This window comes from Callorhinchus milii, unplaced genomic scaffold (genome assembly GCF_018977255.1).
Source record: "Callorhinchus milii isolate IMCB2004 unplaced genomic scaffold, IMCB_Cmil_1.0 Scaffold7, whole genome shotgun sequence".
NCBI classification, from domain to species: domain Eukaryota; kingdom Metazoa; phylum Chordata; class Chondrichthyes; order Chimaeriformes; family Callorhinchidae; genus Callorhinchus; species Callorhinchus milii.
The window spans coordinates 13,054,276-13,078,485 of NW_024704748.1; the positions used below are offsets into that span (position 1 = coordinate 13,054,276).

At 38.7% G+C, this 24,210-nt stretch overlaps 1 protein-coding gene across 6 annotated transcripts in view; it reads left to right on the forward strand.

Annotated features, from left to right (window-relative positions):
- The window catches only part of ndst2a (N-deacetylase/N-sulfotransferase (heparan glucosaminyl) 2a), a 180,400-nt gene that overhangs the window by 139,737 nt on the left and 16,453 nt on the right, over nucleotides 1-24,210 (forward strand). For all 6 annotated transcript variants that reach the window (XM_007898123.2, XM_007898115.2, XM_007898132.2 and 3 more), the window contains 4 exons: nucleotides 7,607-7,694; nucleotides 10,214-10,368; nucleotides 16,032-16,217; nucleotides 18,046-18,174. In XM_007898123.2, coding sequence (XP_007896314.1) covers nucleotides 7,607-7,694; nucleotides 10,214-10,368; nucleotides 16,032-16,217; nucleotides 18,046-18,174 — 558 coding nt within the window. The remainder of the gene's footprint in view (nucleotides 1-7,606; nucleotides 7,695-10,213; nucleotides 10,369-16,031; nucleotides 16,218-18,045; nucleotides 18,175-24,210) is intronic.

The following is a 24,210-nucleotide window of genomic DNA, read 5'->3' on the forward strand; positions in this document are numbered from 1 at the left end:
TGTACATATGAATGGGCTGCCCTTGTCAAACCTTTCAGCCATATATCTTGAGAAAAACTACAAAGCTTGTACAAAACTAATTAAAACTAAAAGGATTTTGATATTCAGCTCCTACACTATATGAAGGCTTCCTTTGTAGACTCCAGCAATACATAGCAATTTGTTTTGAGTTTATTGCCATGAGGAAAATCAAACTATGGCTTGGTTCAGGGATCCAGAGGGGGATTTTCCTAGTGAATTAAAGCACCGACTGGTTTTGGTTAAGGCACTGCCTGGTGTAGCACTGAGCCATACAAAGCAGAAGATTGCAGATTTGATTCCATTTCTTCGCTAAGTTAGTTGATTTAAACCACGGTAGCACCTGGGGAGCCATACAAAGCAGAAGATTGCAGATTTGATTCCATTTCTTCGCTAAGTTAGCTGATTTAAACCACGGTAGCACCTGGGGTGCCTCAGTGCACGGATATGGAGGGGATGGGTCAGCACCTTAAGAAGAGCAAATAGGTTCAAAAATGTTTGTAGTGGTGGAACGTTGAAGCTGTTTACCTTGTTTGCTGTTCTCATCTCTATTTTTGTTTCTGAATTTGTCTTTATCCATCTGTAGAAACTGGAGATTTTTCTTTTTTTAACAAGGACTTGTACTTGTATGGCGCTATTCAGATAGGGTAGCATCCGAGAGTGCTTAAAAAATAAATGTTATCGACAATCCATTGTTGTATATTTTTCCACTATTTTGTTTACAAAAATAATTTCCCCATTTGCATCAAACACATTATCTCTTGCCTGCAGGATAAATATGAGATCTGTTCCCAAGTATCTCTCAATATCACTCTAGAAAAGCAGCATAACTCAGCAACTGATTTACATTGTTTTTATCCTCCTCCCTCATTTTTACACAAAGCCTTGTCTCTTAAATGCAGCCACAATATTTGAAAGTGGGCCAGAGGCCTAAAGCTTCGCCACAGGGTGTGAGAGAGGAAAGCACCATAGCTCTCTCTGGAAATACTTGCAGCTAATTCGAGCTGAGTTACATTGGCAGAGACAGAGTTGCTGTTTATGCTCTCTCTCTCTATCGTGCGATTCGTTCAAATAATGTTATTCATTCTACTCTGAACGCAGTCTTGGTGGGCTGCTAGAGGATCTCAGTGAGTGCTATTGATTAAATTATTCAGGCCTATGTTGGCATGGTGTGCAATGCCCATATGAGCAAGGCCTTTGTAATGTTAGGTTAACATTGTTCTGACTTGTGCTAATATGTTGGGTTACTTATTAGCATTTTCATTGTCAAGATCTGCATTGGAACTTGAGCTCATAGGTTAAACTGACACTAATGGCATGTTGGGGGAGGTTGCATTGTTGTTACTTAGGATGAGATGTTACACTGAGGTCTCATCTGTCTCTTCAGGTGTAAATCCCACGATATTGTTTGAAAAGAGAAAGGACCTTCTCCTGTATCTCACACATGGGTGGAATCCAGACTCATCACTCATAGCTCCATAATGATTCTGCTGTTCTCTGCTTTTTTGAGCTAGGAAATAGAGAGTGATCCATTTACAACTTCATTATGGTGCAGTTCATGTGGAAAGGCGGTATTTATTTCCTTACGTCTAGGGCTACTTGGGTTGTAATGTATTATACAGCGTACAATTCATCAGTCCACAGCATGCAGTGACTTTGCTTCAGACCTTTCCTAGTTCTCCTCTTGACCTGATTTCTAACAAGCGTGCAGCCTGTTGTGATTCGCCCATTGATGCATTTCCACATCCTCTCCTTCATTGTTTGGCACACCCGACCTCTGCTTGGCACTTACCCAGATGGCATGATGTGGCTAATATCTAATCAATGGCGTGAGCATCCTTCCACATCTCTGGCCTGATGCATTGGAACACCTGCACCCTGGCGCTACTCAGCCAGTCAATCCCCATATTTTGAATGTAATGTTACATTTTTCTTGGTAGTGATACATGTTATGCTTTAAAAACTAGATGTGTTCTATCTTGTTTATCACTGGTGTTGAGTGAGTGGAGAAACCTGGGAGTTGCCTCATTGTACTGTACTTCACACATAATTGCTCTTTAATGTATTGGATCTTGAGGCACTGGATAGACTAAGATTTCATTTGACTAGGTTTTAAGTATGCAGTTTTTTGAGCAGAAAAAAATAAATGTCCAAGCCTTATCTATTCTTCGCTGTCATAGAATAAAATATTGCCTTCAAGATACTGCCAGAGGACTGTCCTACTCCTTGAACTACAGTGGGTCTGAGGTACATCTGATGTAGCACCATTCATTATTAGCATAGTGCTCATTATAACAAATGCAAAAGTTTGATTCCAAAGACTTGTGTAAAGATGTTTAGTGTGTCTGGTTTGGTTCTCATGGGATTCAGGATATCCTGGTTTCATTGTTATCCCGATAACTCAAATAAATGAACTGATTCCTGACTTCAAAGGTTGTGACTAGAACGAGCCAGTGTATTGTAATTCATTCACTTTAGACGGGTGAGTTGGGTCAATTTGCTGAATAGAGCGATGCATAAAAACAAGCTGTTGTGTCTTAAGTTGGGGGAAGGGAATCATGGGCTTGGGTTCAGAGACTGACATTGTCTGGTTTCATCTACTTAATGTGCACCTCCCTACTTGCTAATAACCATAAGCTAATGGCTTTGGAGAATCTTTGGCCCCAGACCATTAGGCACTGCAGCTGGAGGAGGATTGGTGGTAGGAAAAAGCTTGCCATGTTCAATTACACATCTTTGACCTGCCTAAGTCTTTGGACTTGTTCTGACTTGATTTCTGTGGATTTAAAGCCAGTTAATGATCAACCTGGTGACTTGCTTTAAGGAATGTACAATTATTCAAAAAAAACAAGCTTGGATTGGAGCCAGAAGTCACATGCCATTAGACAGATGTTCTGAAAATGTCTGATCTATTGTGTTAATGATTTGATGGGTTAAAAAGCTGTGGCATTTCGAATGTTATAATAGTGGCAGGCGAGCCATGTGCTTTTCAACCCATTTCAGTTTATGAGAAGTACTTTCAGAAGTAATTTCACAGCTAACTGAGATATCATATATAATTTAGTACAAACTTAACTCTATATTTAATGAAAATTGATTTCAGAACATATGAAATGTCATGACCTGCATGTTGATGTGATTTTTTTTAAAAAACGGTAGCATTGCTAAATAAATTATAATAGCAAAGAGGGGAAAAAGCCAAAATGCTGTTAAAAATGTAACTCCATTTTAGTAGTTACTGCTTTACCTTCTTACAAATTGTAAAAATCAGAAATTCGTACCTTAATGATTGTAAGATATTTTAGAAATACACACAAATAAAATGTACATATAATTTTTGGAGGTCAGTTGGGTGTCTGAAAGTATTAGGTGCAGGTTGGCAAGAGCTGAGGCTTGGGGACCCCAAAGGGTGCATATGGGTACTGCAGGCGTCTAATCAGCTAAAACCCTGTAGCTTGCTGTTGATATTAGTGTCTGGCAAGCTTTCCCGCTGCTTGTCCAGGTTGGACCACCCTACCCTCTAAGGCTTTGGCTTGATGATTAACAGGAGCTGAGTGGGATGACACCCTGATCCCAGTGAAAGGTCTGCCCTTCCAGGGCCTGCCGATGAGCCAGGCTGAATGTGTTGTCATCAGTAGTGCCCTGGAATACTGCGGGCCCATCTGGCTCAGAACTGGACTCCTGAGACCGCCACAGAGGGCTGGCTCGATTTCGACATTTCGTTGCCAGGCATGTCACCTTGGAGCCAGTTTAGCTCCAAGCAGGCTCTGCTTAATGTATGTATAAGCATGCAGTCACAGCAGTGTAAGTGTGGTGAATCATCCCATACAGTAGGGCTGGTCTAACAGAATGTCAATATATGGACTTGAGTGCAGCAGAACGGTTTGTGTAGAAAGAGCAAATTGTGACCTGATAATTTTCATGCAGGGTGTTTTTTGGTCAGTTGGGCATGTGACACCAATGCAGAAACCCATCACCATGCTTAAGAGTATTCAAACCAGACTGAGAATTCTTTGTATGCCAAACACACATGGAAATTCCTATGTCTGGAATTGAATGCATACTCTTTTCCTGGACAGAAGCACCCTGCTAATTCTGGAGAGTATTAGGCACAGGTTGGCAATAGCCAAAGCTTGCAGATCTCAGAGTGTACCTCAGGATACTGCTGGAGTTTAACCATTTGAAAACATATGGAATGCCATTGAAAATATTGTCTGACAAGCTTCCCGTTGCTTGTCCAGCTAGGACCATTTTTCCCATTATGGCTTTGGTTTGCATACACAATACCAGATCATTGTTTACAATAAATTATTTTTAAATAAACTGATCCTGATCAGTTTGTGGAATCACTTATCAAATTTTGGATGACCCATAACTTTCTCCAACTCAACATCCCAGAACTGAGTCTACCCTGCTTGGCACCTCTGACGCTCACTCTAACTCTCAGAGTAAAGAATGATCTGAAATTTTGAACGTTTCAATTGGAATATTCTCAAACTTTAGAAAGAAATATTAACAAAAACACAAAGTAAAGACAGGAGATGTGTTTCAAGTAACAGCACTAGTCGGTCACAGGACTGAGGCTCCAAGCATATTTTGTGTCTGCAAATTTTCTATTTTTCTTTTTCAAAAGAAAATTAACTAAATGGGGAGGATTTGAGTAAAATCGCAGATATGCATTCCATTTGGAAAGTTGCACCCAACCCTGCATTTTGTCAGTAACAGCACAAAGACAAAGTAATTCTACATGCCTTAGTATGTGGAGGCCAGGTATTGACAACGTATGCTTTTCCTCAGAAATCCTGATCATAATGATGTTTAACTCATACCATAATGAAGCGGTACAGTGGCTCCTGAAGATATGGTAGTACAGTACGATTTACGATTAAGTGGTTCAAACAAATTGGTGAAGCTAAGTTAGATTGTGCAGCACAAAGCCCTCAACATTGTTTTGGTTTTAAACTCTTCCATGTAATTAATATTTTAATTAATATGCTGATTAGCATATTTAAATATTACATTAGAATTCCCAATGTCCTTTGGACCCAACCTGCCTTAGATGATTGAGTCATGCCAGTTGCGCACTTATTAAAACCCTTTGTGATTTAATGCAATCAAATTGTTCATCCGCCAGTTATGAGATACATTATTTTTCACCCAGTGAGGTGCAGAATTATTTGTCATGCTTGTATAGACAGTATTCTGAATAATAAGATAATAATAGACAGGTAGTGATATCAAAATTAGTTCCAGCACAGCTATTATGTACTGATAATAGGTGGCTCAGTGATTCAAGGACCCTTTAATGCTAAGCATCTTGGGATTCTTTCTGCTGCATCTTATCTCCGACTTTTCCCAAAGGTTTGGCACTAACACATATCACACCATCAATCATTAATCGGATAGTGCTCGCCTAGTTATGCTGCAGGGTATGACAGGTGTTTTGAAAGCACCATAAAATGGATCTGCACTGTCAGTTCAATCGATTGCACAATGTCTTGGTATTTTTTTTAAAAGTGAACATATGGCTGTGCAGGGCTGTGTGTGAGTGCATTTGTGTATGCGCTCTCCCACATACATGTATTCTGAGATAGGTGGATGAATAAGCACTCTGAGATGCTACCCTGAGTGGATGGTGCTATATAAGTGCAAGTTGTTGTTGTTGAATATGCAATAATAGAAAAGCCGGTAATGCCCATGTGTTAAAACTGATAAGTAATGCAAACACACTATATGTTACTCCCCTGATTCTCCATTATTTTGCTGAATACATACCTAAGGCACTTTATAATAATAATCCTTGCATTTGATATAGCATCTTATCACGTCATTCTTGCCGGGTCATGCCCCATTCATACATTTGGTCACAAATCCTCACTAAAATTGTGGGGATTCACTGCAAAACATTCAGTACAAAGGCAGTATAATTTTAAAAAAGTTCCTCCTATTATATCATATGAAGGATACACTTACAAATTTCACAAAGCAGAGTAGAACCTACATGGAACAGTTCCCTCTTGTTTTATTCACATTCATCAACAAAACTTACACTAATTGCATTTTACAGTATAATAATAATAATCCTTGCACTTGATATAGCGCTTTTCACGTCGGGAGGACGTCCCAAAGCGCTTCACAGAACACACTGTAAAGTGAATTGACTGTATAGTTGTGGGCGAACGCAGCAGCCAATTGAGCACAGCAATGTCCCACAAACAGTCATAGATTGAAAATGACCAATTTATTATTGTTTTTTATTTATTATTATTTATTATTGTTTTATTATATTCTGTAAATTTATTGTTTTATTATATTCTGTAAAGTTCTATGGGATGTCTTTCCAACGTGAAAGGCTCTATACCAAATGTAAGGATTATTATTCTGGACATGAGAGTAACATTTTGTTAGGAAATACTCCAAACAGCATGACCACACATCTCTCGCAGCTCTTGTTTGGGTGTGAAAAAATGCCTGTTGTGGGATAAAGTTTTCTGGGATATTTCATGCCATGTCATCCAATTTCTCAGAGGTTCAGTGGCCATCTGTCTGTAGCATTGATTCACTTTGACAGTTGGCAGGTTTACTCATCTGAATTCCCAATGACTGTCTTATTCTCTTCTTAACTTACCTCTTCCTTCTTTTAGATCCTCCAAATACTGTCTGTCTCACTATAACTGGTTTACAGCCAATTTAGCTACAATTTACAGTACAGGAATGTGTTCTGATACAGAGTATGGATCTCACACAAAATTCTGTTAAGAAAGCGATTTCCTGTGGCAGTACCTATATACTATTGTTGTGCAAAATTAGATACAGGTGCAACAAAATACATCCTCCAGCCAAATTACCAAAAAATTAGTAATTGCAAAGTTCAGCTATTTAGAATAGGTCCATTACTCAACATAATTTTTCACTTGTTGGATGTTTAATATACATTCAGCTTTGGTGCTATGCTTAATTAAACTTTGATATAAAGTATGCGTGGATCTGAAAAAATGCTAAGGAGTGAACTTTAAACCACTGACAACTATGCCTCCTTAATGAATTACCAGAAGATGTTTGAATATGCAGGAGCACTGTCCCTGACCAACCTTTAAAACGATTGTTTAAAAAGTATAAGGATAGCAGCTGTCAGATGGTAGAACTGCTGAGATCTCCTTGAATAAACAACGTGAAGAGAGAGAAAATATTAATGCCTCACAGATGATGTGTTATAAGATTGATTCTACCCCTTGTAGAAATAGACATATCAGAAGCGTAAGATGTGCATATCCAAATATGCAAATATTTTATTTACATCCAAACTCAGAAGACACTTTGTGATAATCCTCAGAAACTTTCCTTTTCACGGCTAAAACAAATGCAGAATTCTCTGGGTGGACGAATTGATGCTTTGTGTGTATTTTCTGTGGATAACTGTTGATTTACTTTGTTTTAACCAATGTTTGGGGGTTTTGGGGATGCCGCTAGCAAGCCTGTGAAAAGCACAACAACGGCTGACCATAGGTTTATCTGGGTATTGAAATTTCTCAGGTAGTTATTTCCCTCGTACTGTTTTTGAAAATTCTTGTCTTCTCTTTTCTTTCAGGCATTACTAAACACACAAAACAAATTGAGAACTCTTGTTCCAAATTTTACGTTTAACCTTGGTTTCTCTGGAAAGTTCTACCACACAGGTAAAAATAATTTTTTTCCTACTGTTTTTTCTTTCTTTAGGTACATTTTGTATATTTTCCAGCCATTATGACATGCAGACCACATTTCTCTTATTGCCCTTTAACCCAAGAGACGAACAAGTGGTGCCCAGGTTTTCCCCTCCCTCCTGTCTCCCTCTCTCTTGTGTCTCTCTCCACCTCCAGACATTCAGGGTTCTTGCATTGTGAATGATCACTGATATAATCCTGCATCCTACAGATAGGTGGCTGGTACAGTTTATTTAAAGCTCATTTACACTGATTCATATTTGGCAAGTATCTAAATGACAATTCCGATAAATGGACCGTGTCCATATTTTATGGAATTATGTCTTCCTTATCGGCCATTACAGTTGGCATAGCCCTGGGTGAAACAATAAACCCTTTTTAGTGGATGTACTGTAGGCCCCAGATTCAGCACAGTTTCCTTAACTTTGAGACGTGGAAAATATTTGCAGACACAGTAGATTTGCAAACAGCAGCCAATTAAAGAAATAAAATATTGTGGCTTGTTTGTGTTCGGAAACCAAATACTAAATAATTGAAGTTGGAAGATTTTATTTCTAATGATGAATTCAGCCAGCAGTTGACTCCTTGCCAAATTCAGCCCAGGCGATACTGCATTTGTGGGTTTAGGTTTGGGGAATGTACATTATCATAGAGATTGCAGGAAATCTGCAATCATCACCTGAGGGTGAATGTTGCTGTAGAGTGAGATCTTGATTTTAGTGCAGCTGTGTATAATACAATTCCTTATTTTATAAACGATACCCTGGAAAACAAATTCCTAACATGCTATGCAGGTTTCGTCATTGCTTGAAGGATTCATCGAACTTTGATCTGTGACATTTCAGAAACAAATGTAACAAGAAACAATTCATGATGGACCTATATTAGATGCCAATTGTGGGAATAGGAATGGCTTAAAATGTTTTCAGTAGCTGCCTTCTTCTGAGAACTTTTAACTGTTCTGTAAAATTGTGAAAGCTTAAGTTTTTTTTGTAATACTTCTAAGTCCAGTTGAATTTCTCAGTTCTCAACTGAATTTCTTGTACATTTTTTTTCAAGAGACGAAAAGATTTATAAAGAATGTGCAACACAGAAACAAGCCACTTAACCAAATGAGCCCATGCCAGTGTTTATACTCAACATGAGTTTCCATCCATTCCTTACTCACTCCCACATCCTTCTAATCCCCTCTCCCTCATATGAAGGGTGTAGTACTGTATTGTGTGAATTGCTAAATACAGCATTCCCCAGTTTAGTTCAGAGCTACTTATGAGGGTATCCTGTGGATCTGCACTGCACTGGAAACATGGTACACTTCTAGCTTCCAGTGCTGACTGTCTGACATCGTACACTGCATGGGAAGTTCTTCTCTTCCCTCAACACATTTTTTTTTATTTTTGCATGCCTCTATAAGGCCCCAAGCCATTGCATTATATTGGAGTATAGGGTCAGCGTATGAGTGTGCAAAAGGAGGAATGCGCTCCCTGACCAAGAGACAATACAAAGACGAGGAATACGAATATAAGAATTCAAACTGTTAAGAGCTAGAAAGAGGATAAGGTGATGCAGATGCAATTAGAATCAAGGCTAGAAATCGCACAAGCTGCAAAGCAACCTGAAGCCTGACAAATGGATAAGAAATAATTGATGACCAATTAGAAAGAGACTAAAGGAAGTCACCTTGATGGTGACCTTTTGTCTGATTCAGATATATCTAGATTAAGCAGCGAGTCCTCTGGGTGTTCCTTTAATACAGGGTTCACACTTTGGAGTCGTTTGTAATTTGATACAAAGCTACGCTCTGTAACAGAGCTAAACTCTTTTTTTTACGTTTTATGGAAATCGACCAGCCTTCAGAGCTTTTATGAAAGATCTGTAACTCCACAGGTTTTAATTTACCAACAAATGCACTTCCAGGGTAAAAAGTAATGTTACAGTACAGATTCATGTAGCTTCCCCAGAGATTGCAGAAAATCCAAAGGAAAGGAGAAATTTTTAAGAAAAGTCAGTAAATATTGCATATGTTTATGTGGTGGATTGAGCATTTGTACACTCTTTGACCTTAGTTTATAAGATCATTATTTACATTAAAACATTAGTATGTAACATATCTTGGCAGAAACACATGTACCTGGATAGCATTGCCGTGTGTGGAGGGGGGGAAGGGTAGTTGGACAGGGCATTTTGGGATTGGATGGCTCGGCGAGGTTCAGTCCCACACAAGGTTGTACATTCACCATCTGAGCCTTGCAGAGTCTTTCATCTAATCATTGCTCATGATTTGTCACCACGCAGATTAGTTGACACATTTGCCTTTCTTACAACAGTTGGTGTACTTCAAAATAAATCATTGTGTGCAACATTTTTAAATGTTTCTGTATGACAGCGCACTATATCAATCACCAGTGTTATTGTTTTTTTATTTCTTGTAATCGATTTTAAAACTTAAGTAATCATTATATTCACTGCTTCTTTGCAACACTTTCTTATAGGAGCCAGTGAAGAAGATGATGGAGACGATAAGCTGTTGAAACACAGAAATGAGTTCTGGTGGTTCCCACACATGTGGAGTCATATGCAGCCACATCTTTTCCACAATGAAAGTGTTCTGGCTCAGCAGATGAAACTGAACAAGCAGTTTGCACTGGTATGTAATAAATTTGGCTCTCTGGGGCACCAAAAAACTAATAAGAATACCAGGAGTAAAACATTAGATATGAAAATATTTATGAATACTGGTTTCAGTCCCTATTGAAACTTACCGAACGGAGTAGTAACCTGTATCCAGTACTCTGAAAACAATGGAATGTATTTCTTTCAACCGAGCATGATCTGTTGCCAGTATCCCCCAATGTCTCTTTGGATACAAAGACCTTCAGTGAATACAGGGCTCACACAGGATCCTTTGAAAGTTACATACATCCTGGAAAAGATTAACTTTCAAAAACTTCAGCGTTTCATTTTTTCTATTAATTATTTGTGGATCAGAGGATTTGGGTTGCTCTGGTTTGCTCTTGGCTTGGTCACCAGCAACTATTTATAATAGTTCAAAAATAATTACAAGAAAAATCTGTTTCTGCTCAAAGTTATAATGGGCTGGTTGGTTCAGGAGCTTTAGGTTTCACTTCAGATCTTCAATAAATAAATTTTTGCACCTAATTTTTATATCACAAATGGATTGTTTTTCAATTTGAAGGAACGCTGCTGTGACTTGTTACCAGAAACTATATATTTCTTAAAAAACCTGATTAAACCTCATTAAAAAAGTTAAGTTTGAAAAGCCACAGATAGGCAATTGGGTGGCACAGTTTCCTTTCAGCCTGAAATTTGGTTTCAAACTCAATCTAAGTTTACTACACGTTACAGTATATCCTGTGAAGCGCTTTGAAATGACTCGAAGATGTGATAAGGTGCTATATCAAATGCAAGGATCAGTATTATGCTGATAAAATGAAGCGCTATTATAATAATCATTTCTATTTGATATAGCACCTTATCACGTCGTTAAGATGTCTCAAAGCACTTCACAGAATCTACTGTGAAAGTGAAATTGTCTATATTTTGTGGGCAAAACACAACAGTGTCCTACAAACGGTCATAGATTGAGTGAGCAAATTATTTTTTAAGGGATTATTATCCCTGGAAAAGCGATCCACCAATCGTCTAACAACCAAGTTCCTACTTACTGCTAGATAAACAGAAGAAGATGGAGTAAGGAAACTTACCTAAGGTTTCGCCCTGCCCGGGAATCAAATCTGGGTCCTCTCGCTTGTGAAGCGAGCGCTCAAACAGTTTTAATATAATCCCATGAGCCCATACCATCAAATTGCCCATATTTGACACATGTTGACAATTTCAAACAGAAAGATCACAAGTATAATTGGTATGGGAACTGAAAGAACTCACACTAATAGGTGTTGTTAGGAGGTTGATGTAAGGCTCATTGTTATCGATTTAATCTGGACCTAATTTGTGCTGTTCGTGATCTGTGGATCTGAAAAATTGGAAATGTTCAACTTAAATGTTTAACTTAACAAGTGAAAAATGCACTGAGAATGAGAAGTAAAAGTTGTGTTATTTTAATAGGATAATGTTGATACTTGCCCTTCAAGTATTTCAGCTAAGAGGTGTGCAAAATGAAATTGTAAGAATAACTAAAGAGCAATTATGGAGAGGAAAGGTCTCCATTAATCCTTTGTTTCTAGTACATATTTGCCTATGGCTGCACTTGACATATATTGAATAAGAGAGACTTTACCAAATGCCTTCATTATTTTTGATTTGATTAATCCTGCCCAGCGAAGCCAGCCCAAACTACCTAAGAAAATCTTGGAAATTTGCTAGCTGGAAGCGGAGAAGGTCAAATAAATGGAAAAGACTAACATGAACAAACTGGTCTTTCAATGGTGCTTCAGGGTGCATGATTGTTTTGGGGAGTGTTTATTTTAAAGATACTTTTGGACTGATGTTGGGGCCAATAGTAGAGAAATGCTACGTGTCTACCAGTCTGATCTGTTGCTGCATTAATTCTGTTTGGACAGAATTCATGGCTCTATTTGGAAGAAAACCGTACATCTCTGTCAGCTGTTAAAGATCAGAGCAGTCAACTGATTAAATTATTCAAAGTCTTCCTAAAACAGAAACAATAAGAATTGGAGAAAGGATAACAACTGTAATCAGAAATAGATAATTTATAACATATCTACGTACAGAATAGGATTAATTGTATATGTAATTAGTTTAATTCAGCTATTCTGGTGCTTTAAGGAATAAACATCCAGGGATTTTGAACCTCTTTGATGGTAGAATATTAATCTTGAAAATATGCTTACAGAAAGATTAATAAGATCTCTGTTGAATCCTGTTTTTGACATGCAAGTGGAGGGGGAAAAAATTGCTATTGAATTTTCATCAGCTTTCAGTGGTATGTAGGTCATCAATTTCATCAGCCTGCGGTCCCAGATTAGAAAGGGATTTCCTTCTTAGGATAATTAAAATGTTTGCAATTTTAATCTCGTTTTCTGCTGCCGAGTACATGCATATGAAAGAGGGTCAGAACTCTCCAACCCAGCTTTCTCCTATGCACAAACAAACCAATCAACAAATTCACTCAAAACAACAGAAACTGGATAAAAATCGGAAACGCTTTAGAATCGAAAGTTAGACCAGCATCTTTTCTAACCATCAATAACTCTTCCTGGAATGAAGGCCTACTTAAATCATTGGCATGTTTGCAATACGTTCCTTTGCCCTCCAAAGGACACCTCCAGTATGCAGGTTAGCTCTTCATGTGATAGAATTGGAGCCTAGATCTAAAAGTCCAGTTAATGAGGGATTTATTCTTTCCAAGTTTACAGATTCTGTCGGTGTGATAGTGAGATGTACCTTTTACGTTTGGCCCTCGCCAATCCTAGCTTCTAGACTAGCAGGATCGTGGAACAATGTAACTACTGGATATGTTAAATGTTTGTTTCATAGTTGACTGGTTGAACACAGTCCGAACACTCTAAATTGTTCATTTGGATCTTAACTCTAGCTAAATAATAATAATAATAATCCTTGCATTTGATATAGCGCTTTTCACGTCGGGAGGACGTCCCAAAGCGCTTCACAGAACACACTGTAAAGTGAATTGACTGTATATTTGTGGGCGAACGCAGCAGCCAATTGCGCACAGCAATGTCCCACAAACAGTCGTAGATTAAAAATGACCAATTTTATTATTGTTTTTGGTTTTTGGAGGGATTATTATTAGGCGTATGGAGTAAGGAAACTTGCCCAAGGTTTCTCCCTGCCTGGAATTGAACTCAGGTCTCTCGCTTGCAAAGCGAGTGCTCTAACCACTGAGCTACAGGACTCCACAACACTGAAATACTGTTCACAATAGATTAACATTTGACCAGTTTCAATGTGGCCTGCTCTGGATTGTCAAGCAAATGCTTTCACTACCACATGACTTCCCACCCAGTCTTAATTTTATTAAATCATTGACAACATGGCAGGTGAGTCTCTCAGCTTCTCCCAAACCTTTTGTTCATAACGTCTAATCAGGAATGAAGAGCAGTTGGGTTGATTTTGCACTGTTTTGTGCTTCATTTGTGCTTTGAGTTAAAATGACTAATGTACCTGAACTGTGCTCCGAATGATTGTGCCTGCTGATTTATCTTTAATCATTGTAATAGTCCAGGGCGGTGTGCATGAATCAGAATTCATTACTCACCATGAAATAAAAGTGCAACTTTGTCAGAAACACTGAGCTGTGACGTGGCCTCTAGAGGACACAAAGAAAGGCTTTCTGCAAGTTGTGAGAGTTAGTGCGGTCTCTCGTTCCCGACTGTTATCGCAGAACCCTTCATCTTCGATCTTCACCCTCCCGATCCTGACCTCCAGCTCAGGTCCGAAACACTGACTGTTTGGTGCCTTGGGATGTCCTCCTAACGTGAAAGGCGCAAAACAAATATAATTTTGTTGTTGTTAGAATGCACTTGCTTCCTAAGTTTCTCTTGAAATCCCTGCTGGAATCAAAAATGACCAGTTCAAAACTTAATAAGATGATCTCTACACTTTCTCCCTTCCTCTCCTCTTGCAACCCCACCCCTCCCAATTGAGGAAAGCTGATTTTCTGTCTTTCTGTATATGTATTAGTACAGTGAGCAGGTTGAGCTGTTTCTAGGTGTAACTTTACCACTGTTGAATGTAATACAATTGGCTTTAATGAAGATGTGTGACATGATGGAGCTGTTTCAGCTGTGCTGAACCATCAGTTTATAGTTTTTACAACTATGTCCTCACATTGCTTTATAGCTGGATGCCAAATTTAAAAGCGATTTATCAACCTGGTTTCTGTGAATGTAATGTCAACAACTAGGGGAATCTGATGTATAACCTGCCAAATATGCCATCTATCAAGTATATTCAGTTCTATAAATAGCCTCTTACCTTATGATGCCTCCCAATATTGAACTAAATATAGTGTGTTGAACATTTTACATTTCCAGGCAACTCATTAACTATTTTTCAGGTGATTTACCAATTGTGTTTTTCAATTCTCCTGAAATAGTTTGCTGAATTCTAATGAGATTGAAGCATCAGATGGTACTTTAAAAACACCAGACCAATTATGTCATAAATGCACTGATGTTTGGTTTCCTAAGTAAATTGAGTTGGCAGTATTTGTGTAATTGGGAACTATGAGTTGAATGTCATACACAGTAGAAGCATTGAAAGAGACTGACTTGACTAGGTCAGCCCATTGAATGTTAAAACATAAGGTGTAACCGGAGACTTCGTTTTTAGATAAAGTTGAGGTAAATAGAGGCCAGAGCGCATAGAGCCCCCATTCTGAGTATTTGTTCAGGGAGGCTGTGAAAATCATTTCTATGTTAGCGGGTAGTGTGTCATGGAGGGTGCAGCATATACTATACTGCAAGGACTGGATACGTGGCTGGGCATCAGAGTATGGATCCCACCCTCTCCTGATCCCAGTAGTTGCTCTGCCACCAGAAGATGAATATCACCGAGATTTGCTGGCTTATCTAAAGGATTGAATAAAACTGCTAAGAGAAATGGTATCTTTCAGTATCATCTAATGCCCGACAGCATCAATGGAGAAGCGGTGGTTATGGGCACTGGGTCTGTGTTAAGGGGTCGTTTGTTTGATGCATTTTTCAACAATTCTTCAGCATGTTAAGAAGTAGCACAGGAATACTATTAATGGCAGAGTGCTTTGTAAATGTACAGAATTCAACAAAGAAACCTCATTCTGTTGGGTTGATCACAAAGTACTGGATGTTCACTTCTGACGTCTTATCTGTCATTTTGAACAGCACAACCTCGTTATTAATTAATCCTTGCCTTTGATTTAGCACCTTTTACATCAGGGGGACGACTCAAAGCGCTTCAAGATATACTGTATTGACTGTGTATTTAATAGGCAAACGCCTACAAGTCCCAAATCAGGACTCGGAATTGCATAGTCTAGGCTGACACTCCCAATGCAGTACTGGGTGTGTGCTGCATTATCACAGATGACGTTCTTCGGATAAGTTGTTAAACCAGTGAATTGCTTTGCACAAATTGGCTGCTAGGTTTGCCCACAAAACACAGTCATTCCACATCGCAGTAAATTCTGTGAAGTGTTTGGGATGTTCTACAGACATAAAAAAAACAAATGCAGAAATTATTATTATTGATATGATCCATAAATTACATCTTATAGCTATTTTTAAAGTACATGCATTTGTGTTTTAATGTAGGAATTTCACTTTGAACTAGCAGCTTTTCCTAAACAAAGCCCTCTTTATATTGCAGGATCATGGAATCCCCACAGACATGGGATATGCAGTGGCACCACATCATTCAGGAGTGTACCCAGTGCACACACAATTGTACGAAGCCTGGAAATCCACTTGGGGAATCAAAGTCACCAGCACAGAAGAGTATCCCCACCTGAAACCAGCTCGATATCGCAGGGGATTTATCCACAATGGTATAATGGTAGGTGACTAACCATTAACATTCTGTACAGTGCTTCCCTGCTGCAATTTCACCGCTGTCTATAATACACATGGGGTGGTGAATGTTCAAATAATGAAGTGTGCATTTTCTTGCAAACTCATCACTTCCTATCACAAGACCACTCTTCTAAGTTTTAAAATCTACTCTTCTTCTGTCTGGTGCAATCATAGCACTGGGAATTTCAAACATAATGGAGTTATGTAACACTTCAAGTAAAGCTTTCTCAGTGGGAAAAGGAAATAAAACCACAAGAGAAGACTGTTTTTCACCAATGTAAAAATGAATTGTAGTAGATACAGATATTTCTTGGTGTCTGTTTTGGTTCCCTGGGGTCTGGCTACTTCCAGTATTTGGGCCAAGTAGTCATTATGTAACTTGTATATCTATATTAGTGTCTAATTTTCAATAATTTTATTTTACTTGGACCCAAATCAGTATTTTAAACCGGATTTTTCATATTAATTGTAACTTCTAGTTTGCAAATATCATTACCATTTTATTGGAGACATTATTACACTGGTAAAATTGCCAAGTCGAAAAGATGACAAAGTCCAAGAAACAGGCCAACAAATAAGTCATTGGGTATTTTGACAGTGTTGAGCATTACAGCTGAGTCTTATTCAGCCCTTATCTAATGTTCACAAATGTTGGGAACACTGAGGCTATTCATAGTACATCTCATCTCTCACCTAGCTGAGGTAATTAGCACAGATCAGGGACTGAACCTAAGACCTTCCTGGTTAGTATAGGTTAATATCGCACCAAATCATGCATTTACATATTGACTCAATGAAGGAGCCCACTTTGTTGATTTTGTTTCTTTAGATACCTGAATATGTTTGTGTGTGTCTATATCTATATATATACACCTGTAAACCATGAGAAAGTAATGTCGTTTTAAGCTTTTTTTTTACCAACGTGCAAATAAGTGACTGAAGAGGATATGCATTTTGATGTGAATTTTATCCCGAGGATAAATAAGTCCAAAATCCCCTTTTTTCTGTTCATTCAAATCCCTTTTTTAAAAAAATGTTAGACTAGTTTGCTGAGAGGCAACAGACAGGAGCAATAGATCATTTATTAATCCAATGAAGTGGTAGTTTGATATTTTGAGGGGCTTATTGCCTTTAATGGACTTGTTTCATGTATTGTAGAACCTGTAAAGTATTTTAATTAAGCAAGTAGTTTTTATAAAAGTAAAATATATAAAAATAAATGTAAAACTGAAATATAGCAAAGCAGGTTTCCCTTCCAAAACAAAAAACACCAATCAGAAATGTGGCAGTACATTATCCAGCAGAGTAAAGGGTCTGCTTTGTTATTATAATCAATATTTTTTATGCTCCATTTAGCACTTCATGAGGAATATTGCTGTGCAGTCAGTTTTAGGAAGCTTTCTTGTTGCTGAGAGGATCCATTGCAAAATTGTTTCTCAAAGTACTTAATTAGTGGACTGGAATCTTGGTAATCTTGCAATAAATGTGTGTGGGTGATGCTAAAGTAGTTAAGTATTGGGTTTTGCTTGTCTTTTGAATACATAACCTGTATTACAGGAATCTAGAACGCCATCACGCAATGACTTCTGTGCTTAAAACAATAAAACCCTAATTGTGACTTGGCTGAGCTGCATTGTGTGTTTATTGCCACTTAGTAAAATAGGTATATTATTAGAACACATTTCTGTATGAAAAAGCTGAAGCCATGGTAGTTTCTATAAGTTAAATTTGGTATGTAAACTGCAGTTAAATTCCTTTTACCCCTTTTTCTTTCCTCATTCCCCCGCTCCACCCCCCTCACATTCTTGCAGGTTTTGCCTCGTCAAACCTGCGGCCTGTTCACACACACTATATTTTACAATGAGTATCCAGGAGGATCCAAAGAGCTGGACAAAAGTATCCGGGGCGGGGAGCTTTTTCTCACAGTGCTGCTTAATCCGGTAAGTAGTGTTTAAGACAGGAGTTAAATATTTGATTGAGGAGACAATTGCCTTGGGAAAACATTCAGTGCCTTGAGACATCCTCTTGACATGACAATTCAATTTGTTGTTGTTGGCAACTTTTTTTTCAACAAAATAGATTTTAAGAAGTAATGTTTGAACAACCCAATTCCGGTTTTGTATGGCGTTCCTTTCCTTTTTGGGTTTTCTTGTGACATTTTGAGCCATGTCCCTAATGACAAGGAAGTGTAGCTGACCAGCTCTCAGGCTTCTGCCAACAATAATAATCCTATGATTCTTACATTTGATATTGCACCTTTCATGTTGGAATGACTTCTAAAGCACTTCACAGGATTTACTGTAAAGTGAAGTGACGGTGTATTTTGTAGGTGAAATTAGCAGCCAGTTGAAGTGAATGGACAGTTTTAACTGGGGATTGTTAACAAGGACTTTGGGAGAAACTTCTTTTTTTTTGAATACAGTACAGCCATATTATCTTTAACGTCCACCTCAGGGTCAGCCTAGACTGTGAGTTCATAGTCCTGCTATGGGGCTTGAATCCAAAAACCCACAACTTAGAGTCACCTTAGCGAAAATGACGCTTTGGCTCCCTGAGCTTTCCCCACACCTTCCTGGGATGTGTCAGCTTGATTCTCGCCCCTGAGTCAGAAGGATGTGGGTGTGAGCCCCATGACAGGTTTGAACTCACATAGTCTAACCTGACACAACAGTGCAGTGCTGGAGGGAAGTTGCATTGTCACAGGTGCGGTCTTTCAGATGAGACATTAAACCGAGGTCCCATGTGCCTCTCCAGATGGACATTAAGATCCCATGGCACTATTCAAAAAGATTTTTCCAGGTGTCCTGGCCAACAAAACCCCAAATAAAATTGATCATTTGTTTCATTGCTGTTTGTGAGACATTGCTGTGCCCAATTGTGTGGGTGTGTTTGCCTAGAAATACAGTCACTCTATTTCATAGTAAATCCTGTGAAGCGCTTTGAAACACCCTTCCAACTTGATAAGGCGCTATAACGAATACAAGGATTATTGCTATTATTATTGTGACTCAGAGTTAAGAGTGCTACCAATTGAGCCCAAGTTGATACCAATAGCAATACTGTTCTTCAACAATAGAAAAGGTTGCTGTGGTTTGCTGGGCTCTGCCTGCACCTTCTCATAATGGCAGGACCGATATTGTGAACTCACAATGTGAGGAGTAGGTTGTCTTTCTTTAAATTACTATAGTTCAGCTCCAGACAGTGCTACCAGCTGTTACAGACTTTCATTGTTCAATTAAAGAATTTACCACCTATTATAGCAAAATGAGCAGATAAGTGGAGTCCTGTAGCTCAGTGGTTAGAACACTCGCCTTGCAAGCGAGAGACCTGGGTTCAATTCCAGGCAGGGCGAAACCTTGGGCAAGTTTCCTTACTCCACACGCCTAATAATAATCCCTCCAAAACAAAACAATAATAAATTGGTCATTTTCAATCCATGAATGTTTGTGGGACACTGCTGTGCGCAATTGGCTGCCGCGTTTCGCCCACAAAATATGCAGTCAATTCACTTTACAACATATTCTGTGAAGCGCTTTGAGACGTCTAGAAGACATGAAAAGCACTATATCAAATGCAATAATTATTATTAAGGAAGAGCTAGATATTGTTGTAATAGTTAACAAAATTACTGGTATTGTTTGATAGCTTTATATTGGAATAATTAAATAGTTATGTTGGTCAATAGCAAGTCATTTCTGCATGATGCAATTGCCTGGGCAATTTTATTAATATCTGCTGAACTGTAAAATTATAACTTCTTTACAAAATCAGGATAAATCATCCAGGTGCAATCAGGTGGAAATGCATTCAGCTGATTTCCAAGACCATTAGTTTTGAATTAGTTTGGCAGCTTCAACAAGGAAGCTTTGATTTTCTGTGTTACATGGTAATTACCACTGAATGCTGTAACACCTGTATGGAAAGAGCTTTGTCTGATAATCAACACTGAACACGTATCTTACATAAGTTGAATAACAGGCAGTATCTACAGTCTCAGTCACAGTAGTGTTTGGGGTACTGCAATTGCCTTCCTGGAGAAGAGAGGGGGAATATCAATAGGACGGAGCTTCCATTCCTGATTATTATCTTTGACTAATCCCGGAAAGTGCATGCTGGTAGACATCAACTGAAGAGAAGCATCAGTGTGGATGTGATGCCCTTAAAATTTAAGACTGCTACTCCTCACTGTCTGGGCTCAGACATCAAGAATAGCTACATGAGCAAAGTACCCGAGGGCAGTCTGCATCCATAGAACTATACGGCGGCTTCAGGGAAGAGGATAGGAGGAAGACAAAATAGTTAAATTCTAGTTTTCTTAAATGTGATAAGTGTTGAGTATTCTGCAAAGTTTCTAAAAAAAAAGTTCATTTTAGACACTGATTAACATATTAATAGCATTTTATATCTCACAATTTTCACCCTCTCTCCTAAATTGCTTTAACTTGGCATTTCTTGTCTCTTACCAGGAATATAGACTGCGCTGACAGATTAATCAGTGAGAGATTCTCATTGCAAGAGTTTTTCTGAATAATTTTGGTATTGACTAGCACAAGATAGTCTTGCCTCTTGTGTGCTTGTGTGTGAACAAGCTTGAATAACCAGGAAAAGTTGATACAAAAACAGAGATCGCTGGGAATACTCAGCAGGTCAGGTAGCATTATAGATGTTGCCTGACCCGCTGGGTGTTCCCAGCGATCTCGGTTTTTGTTTCAGATTTCCAGCATCTGCAGTATTTTACGCTTTATTCATAAAGCTGATGATCCTATTTGTACAAAGAGAGTTGCTGACAGACACCTTCCCACATGACCAGGGCATCTTCTTTTCAGATTTCAGACTAAATAATCTCTTGTGATATCCCAGTGATAACATTTTTCAGTAAAGTGGAGAATATAAATTTCATTACAACAGCTTATTCTGTGTTCTGAATTGTAGTGTTGGTATGATAATTTGAATACTCTTTACAAAATATTGTCCGGCAAACATTGAAACAAGTTCATACAAATTGTCTTGTTGTACGGTTAGTACAAAAAAAATATTTCAACAAAAATGATAAATTTCTGTTCAGGAGTCCTATCATCCTGGTGAACAGGCACTGGTTTTACACAACCTAAGCATTGCATGTTGATGTCTCAATGTTTGGTTGAAATATGAATGCTGAATATTTATAGCATTATAAAATGTTACAGTGCTCTCACCAGATTTGATCATTGGTTTCTCCTTATCTGAGTCTAGGTTACTTATGCTTGCTGCTGTCTGTATGCCTTTGAGTACAAAGTTAATTACCATGTAGAACTCTTTGTTTCTCAAACCATTATTATAATTTGACACAGAAAATCATTAACTGTATATTATTGCACACCTTGATCGCTTCTAACTACTGATGTAAAAGATACAAGACATACTTGAGAGCGAAAATTAGATATGTATGGAATGAAAAGAATTGCTATAAAAAGGCAATGCCTTGGTAATTCCAAACAATGGACGTCACAAAATTGACTAAAGAGTGAAGAATATGGGTAATAGAGCAAGCAGGGAAAATCTTTATTTGGGTTGCCTATTAATATCAAGTGTCAGAAGCAATGAAGAAACTAACTGGAGGATAGCAATTGTAAATGAAGACTTTTAATAGCATGAGTACATATCTGTGCCTCTGTAACATCAAACTGACAGAGAGAAAGTCCAAGTGTGGTCAGTCTTTTTGTATGTTTGGTCTTGAAATTTGAAGTATGAAGATCGGAGATATTTGAGTTCTGATGCTACCAATGCACAATATAAAGTCCATGGATTAGTATAAAAAAAGATATATAAATGAAATCAATGATGTACTGTAGGCGCATTATTCACCAGTTTCAGGGAAGGTTGTTGCAATCTGGAAACTTTGATTGTAATAGGCAGAGAATGAAACTTTTGGTCGAATGGTTAGATGATAGAAACGAGAAAGCCAGAAATGTTAGAAATGTTCAGCTGTATGGCAGAATGATATGGTAAAATTTATATTTAGAACTCTGATTTTAGGGATTCAACAATCTACTCATATCTAAAGATGTGAAAAAGGCCATCTGGCCATGTTTTGGTTGGTTTAATGAAACCTTTTTTTTATTTGAGGAATAATATAGACAAACTGTGAACGATTGCATGTCACCATGATTTATAGCATTATGCCAAGCTGGTTTATTAATAATAATAATCCTTGCATTTGATATAGCGCTTTTCACGTTGGGAGGACGTCCCAAAGCGCTTCACAGAACACACTGTAAAGTGAATTGGCTGTATATTTGTGGGCGAACGCGGCAGCCAATTGCGCACAGCAGTATCTGAAAATGTCTAGGAATTATGATCAGGCAGTATAAATAGTAGGAAGAACATGTATTCATAATCCCAGTTTATTATTTAAATGAATTAGTGACAAGTCAAGGCTGATGGTCACGAGGCAGCAGGCAATTTCTGCAGCGTGCCACAGCAAAATTAAGTCCTGCACTTCATGGTACTACTACTTTGTCATTTCCGTTACATTTATGTTGGCTAGCACAGGTAGCACAATTCTCCGATCACCTTTTCAACTAGATAGCGAAATATAGTTGATGAAAACGTTTCTTTGAAGCCTCCACTTACCAGGCAGCCTGTGAGATAAGGAGAATGTACCCAGCCACCATCTGGCTTCATAAACGCTGAAAGCTTCTGTTGGTGGCCACTGGCTTCCCATCACCCAGAGGATGCAGTTCAAGATCCTGGTCCTCACCTTCAAAGCCCTCTATGGCCTTGCTTCCCCCCCTACCTTTGCAACCTCCTAACCCCCTACCAATCAGCCCGCTCCCTCTGCTCAACTGGCACCGACCGGCCTGCTTCACGTACCCCACCTCACCCATATTGGTGAGCGGGCCTTCTGCCACTCTGCCCTGACTCTCTGGAAATCCACCCTGCAGTTCTTCTGCCTTGTCCCCTCCCTGGTCTCCTTCAAGACCCATCTCAAGACCCTTCTCTTCGACCGTGCCTTCGGTGACCTTCCTCCCCCCCCCCCCCCGACTTCGACTCTCCCCGATCCCGACCCCCAGCTCACATTCAAAACACTGATTGTCCAGCACCTTGGCACATCTTCGCGACATGAAAGATGCTATACAAATGTAAATTTGTTGTTGTTGTAGTTAGAAAGAGAATTTATTTCCTGTGATTTTAAAATAAATTTTGCAGCCCAGGGTTTTGCCACGTCATAACATAATCTGTCATTGGCTCCCACAGGACAGCTTTCCCAGCTGGTGCAAGACGAATGCACAGATTCCAGAGAAGCTCCAGCAATACTTGTTCTGGTCAAAGGGTTAAGTGCTTGATTTTAATGCAATCCATTGGGATGAGCAGACTTGATCAGAATTGGAAAAAGTAATTGTACCCTCCAATGTCAGTGTAGAGTTTCAAAAATAGCCGTATAGTAAATCAATTTATTAATAATGCTGCCCCCTCTCCTCTCACACACTCACACGCACCAAATTTTGTAGAGCTTGAATTTGCCATCATCTCTCCTGAAGTCTTTCAATGGCGTACACCAACTTTCTAATAATTAGTCACTCATTGCTGGGGCAGTTCATTCTAGATTAATATCCGAATTGCTGGCCCGGGTCATTTTGATTTTCATGTCAATTTAGCTGTAGGAATTTTCAATATCTGTAACAATTTCAGTAGCCTGATTATGCCTTCTGTTCCCAAACTGGGTCATTATTCTGAAATTCAGCTCGAATGCCTGTGGAGTTTGTTTGGTTTTATCACAGTCGCAGGAATCCTGTGTTGAATTTGCAGGAAATTCAGTAAATGAGCAGGCACATTACTGAAACGATGAGATTTAAATGTCCTGAATCCATGCAATGCTGGTCTATGCTAAAAAACTGATCACACATACTGGAATATCCATTTAAAGGTTATTTGCAAATTATGTCCTTTTGCAACACAGGATAATTGTGTTGCTTTCCACTCCGCCAGAGTCTCCT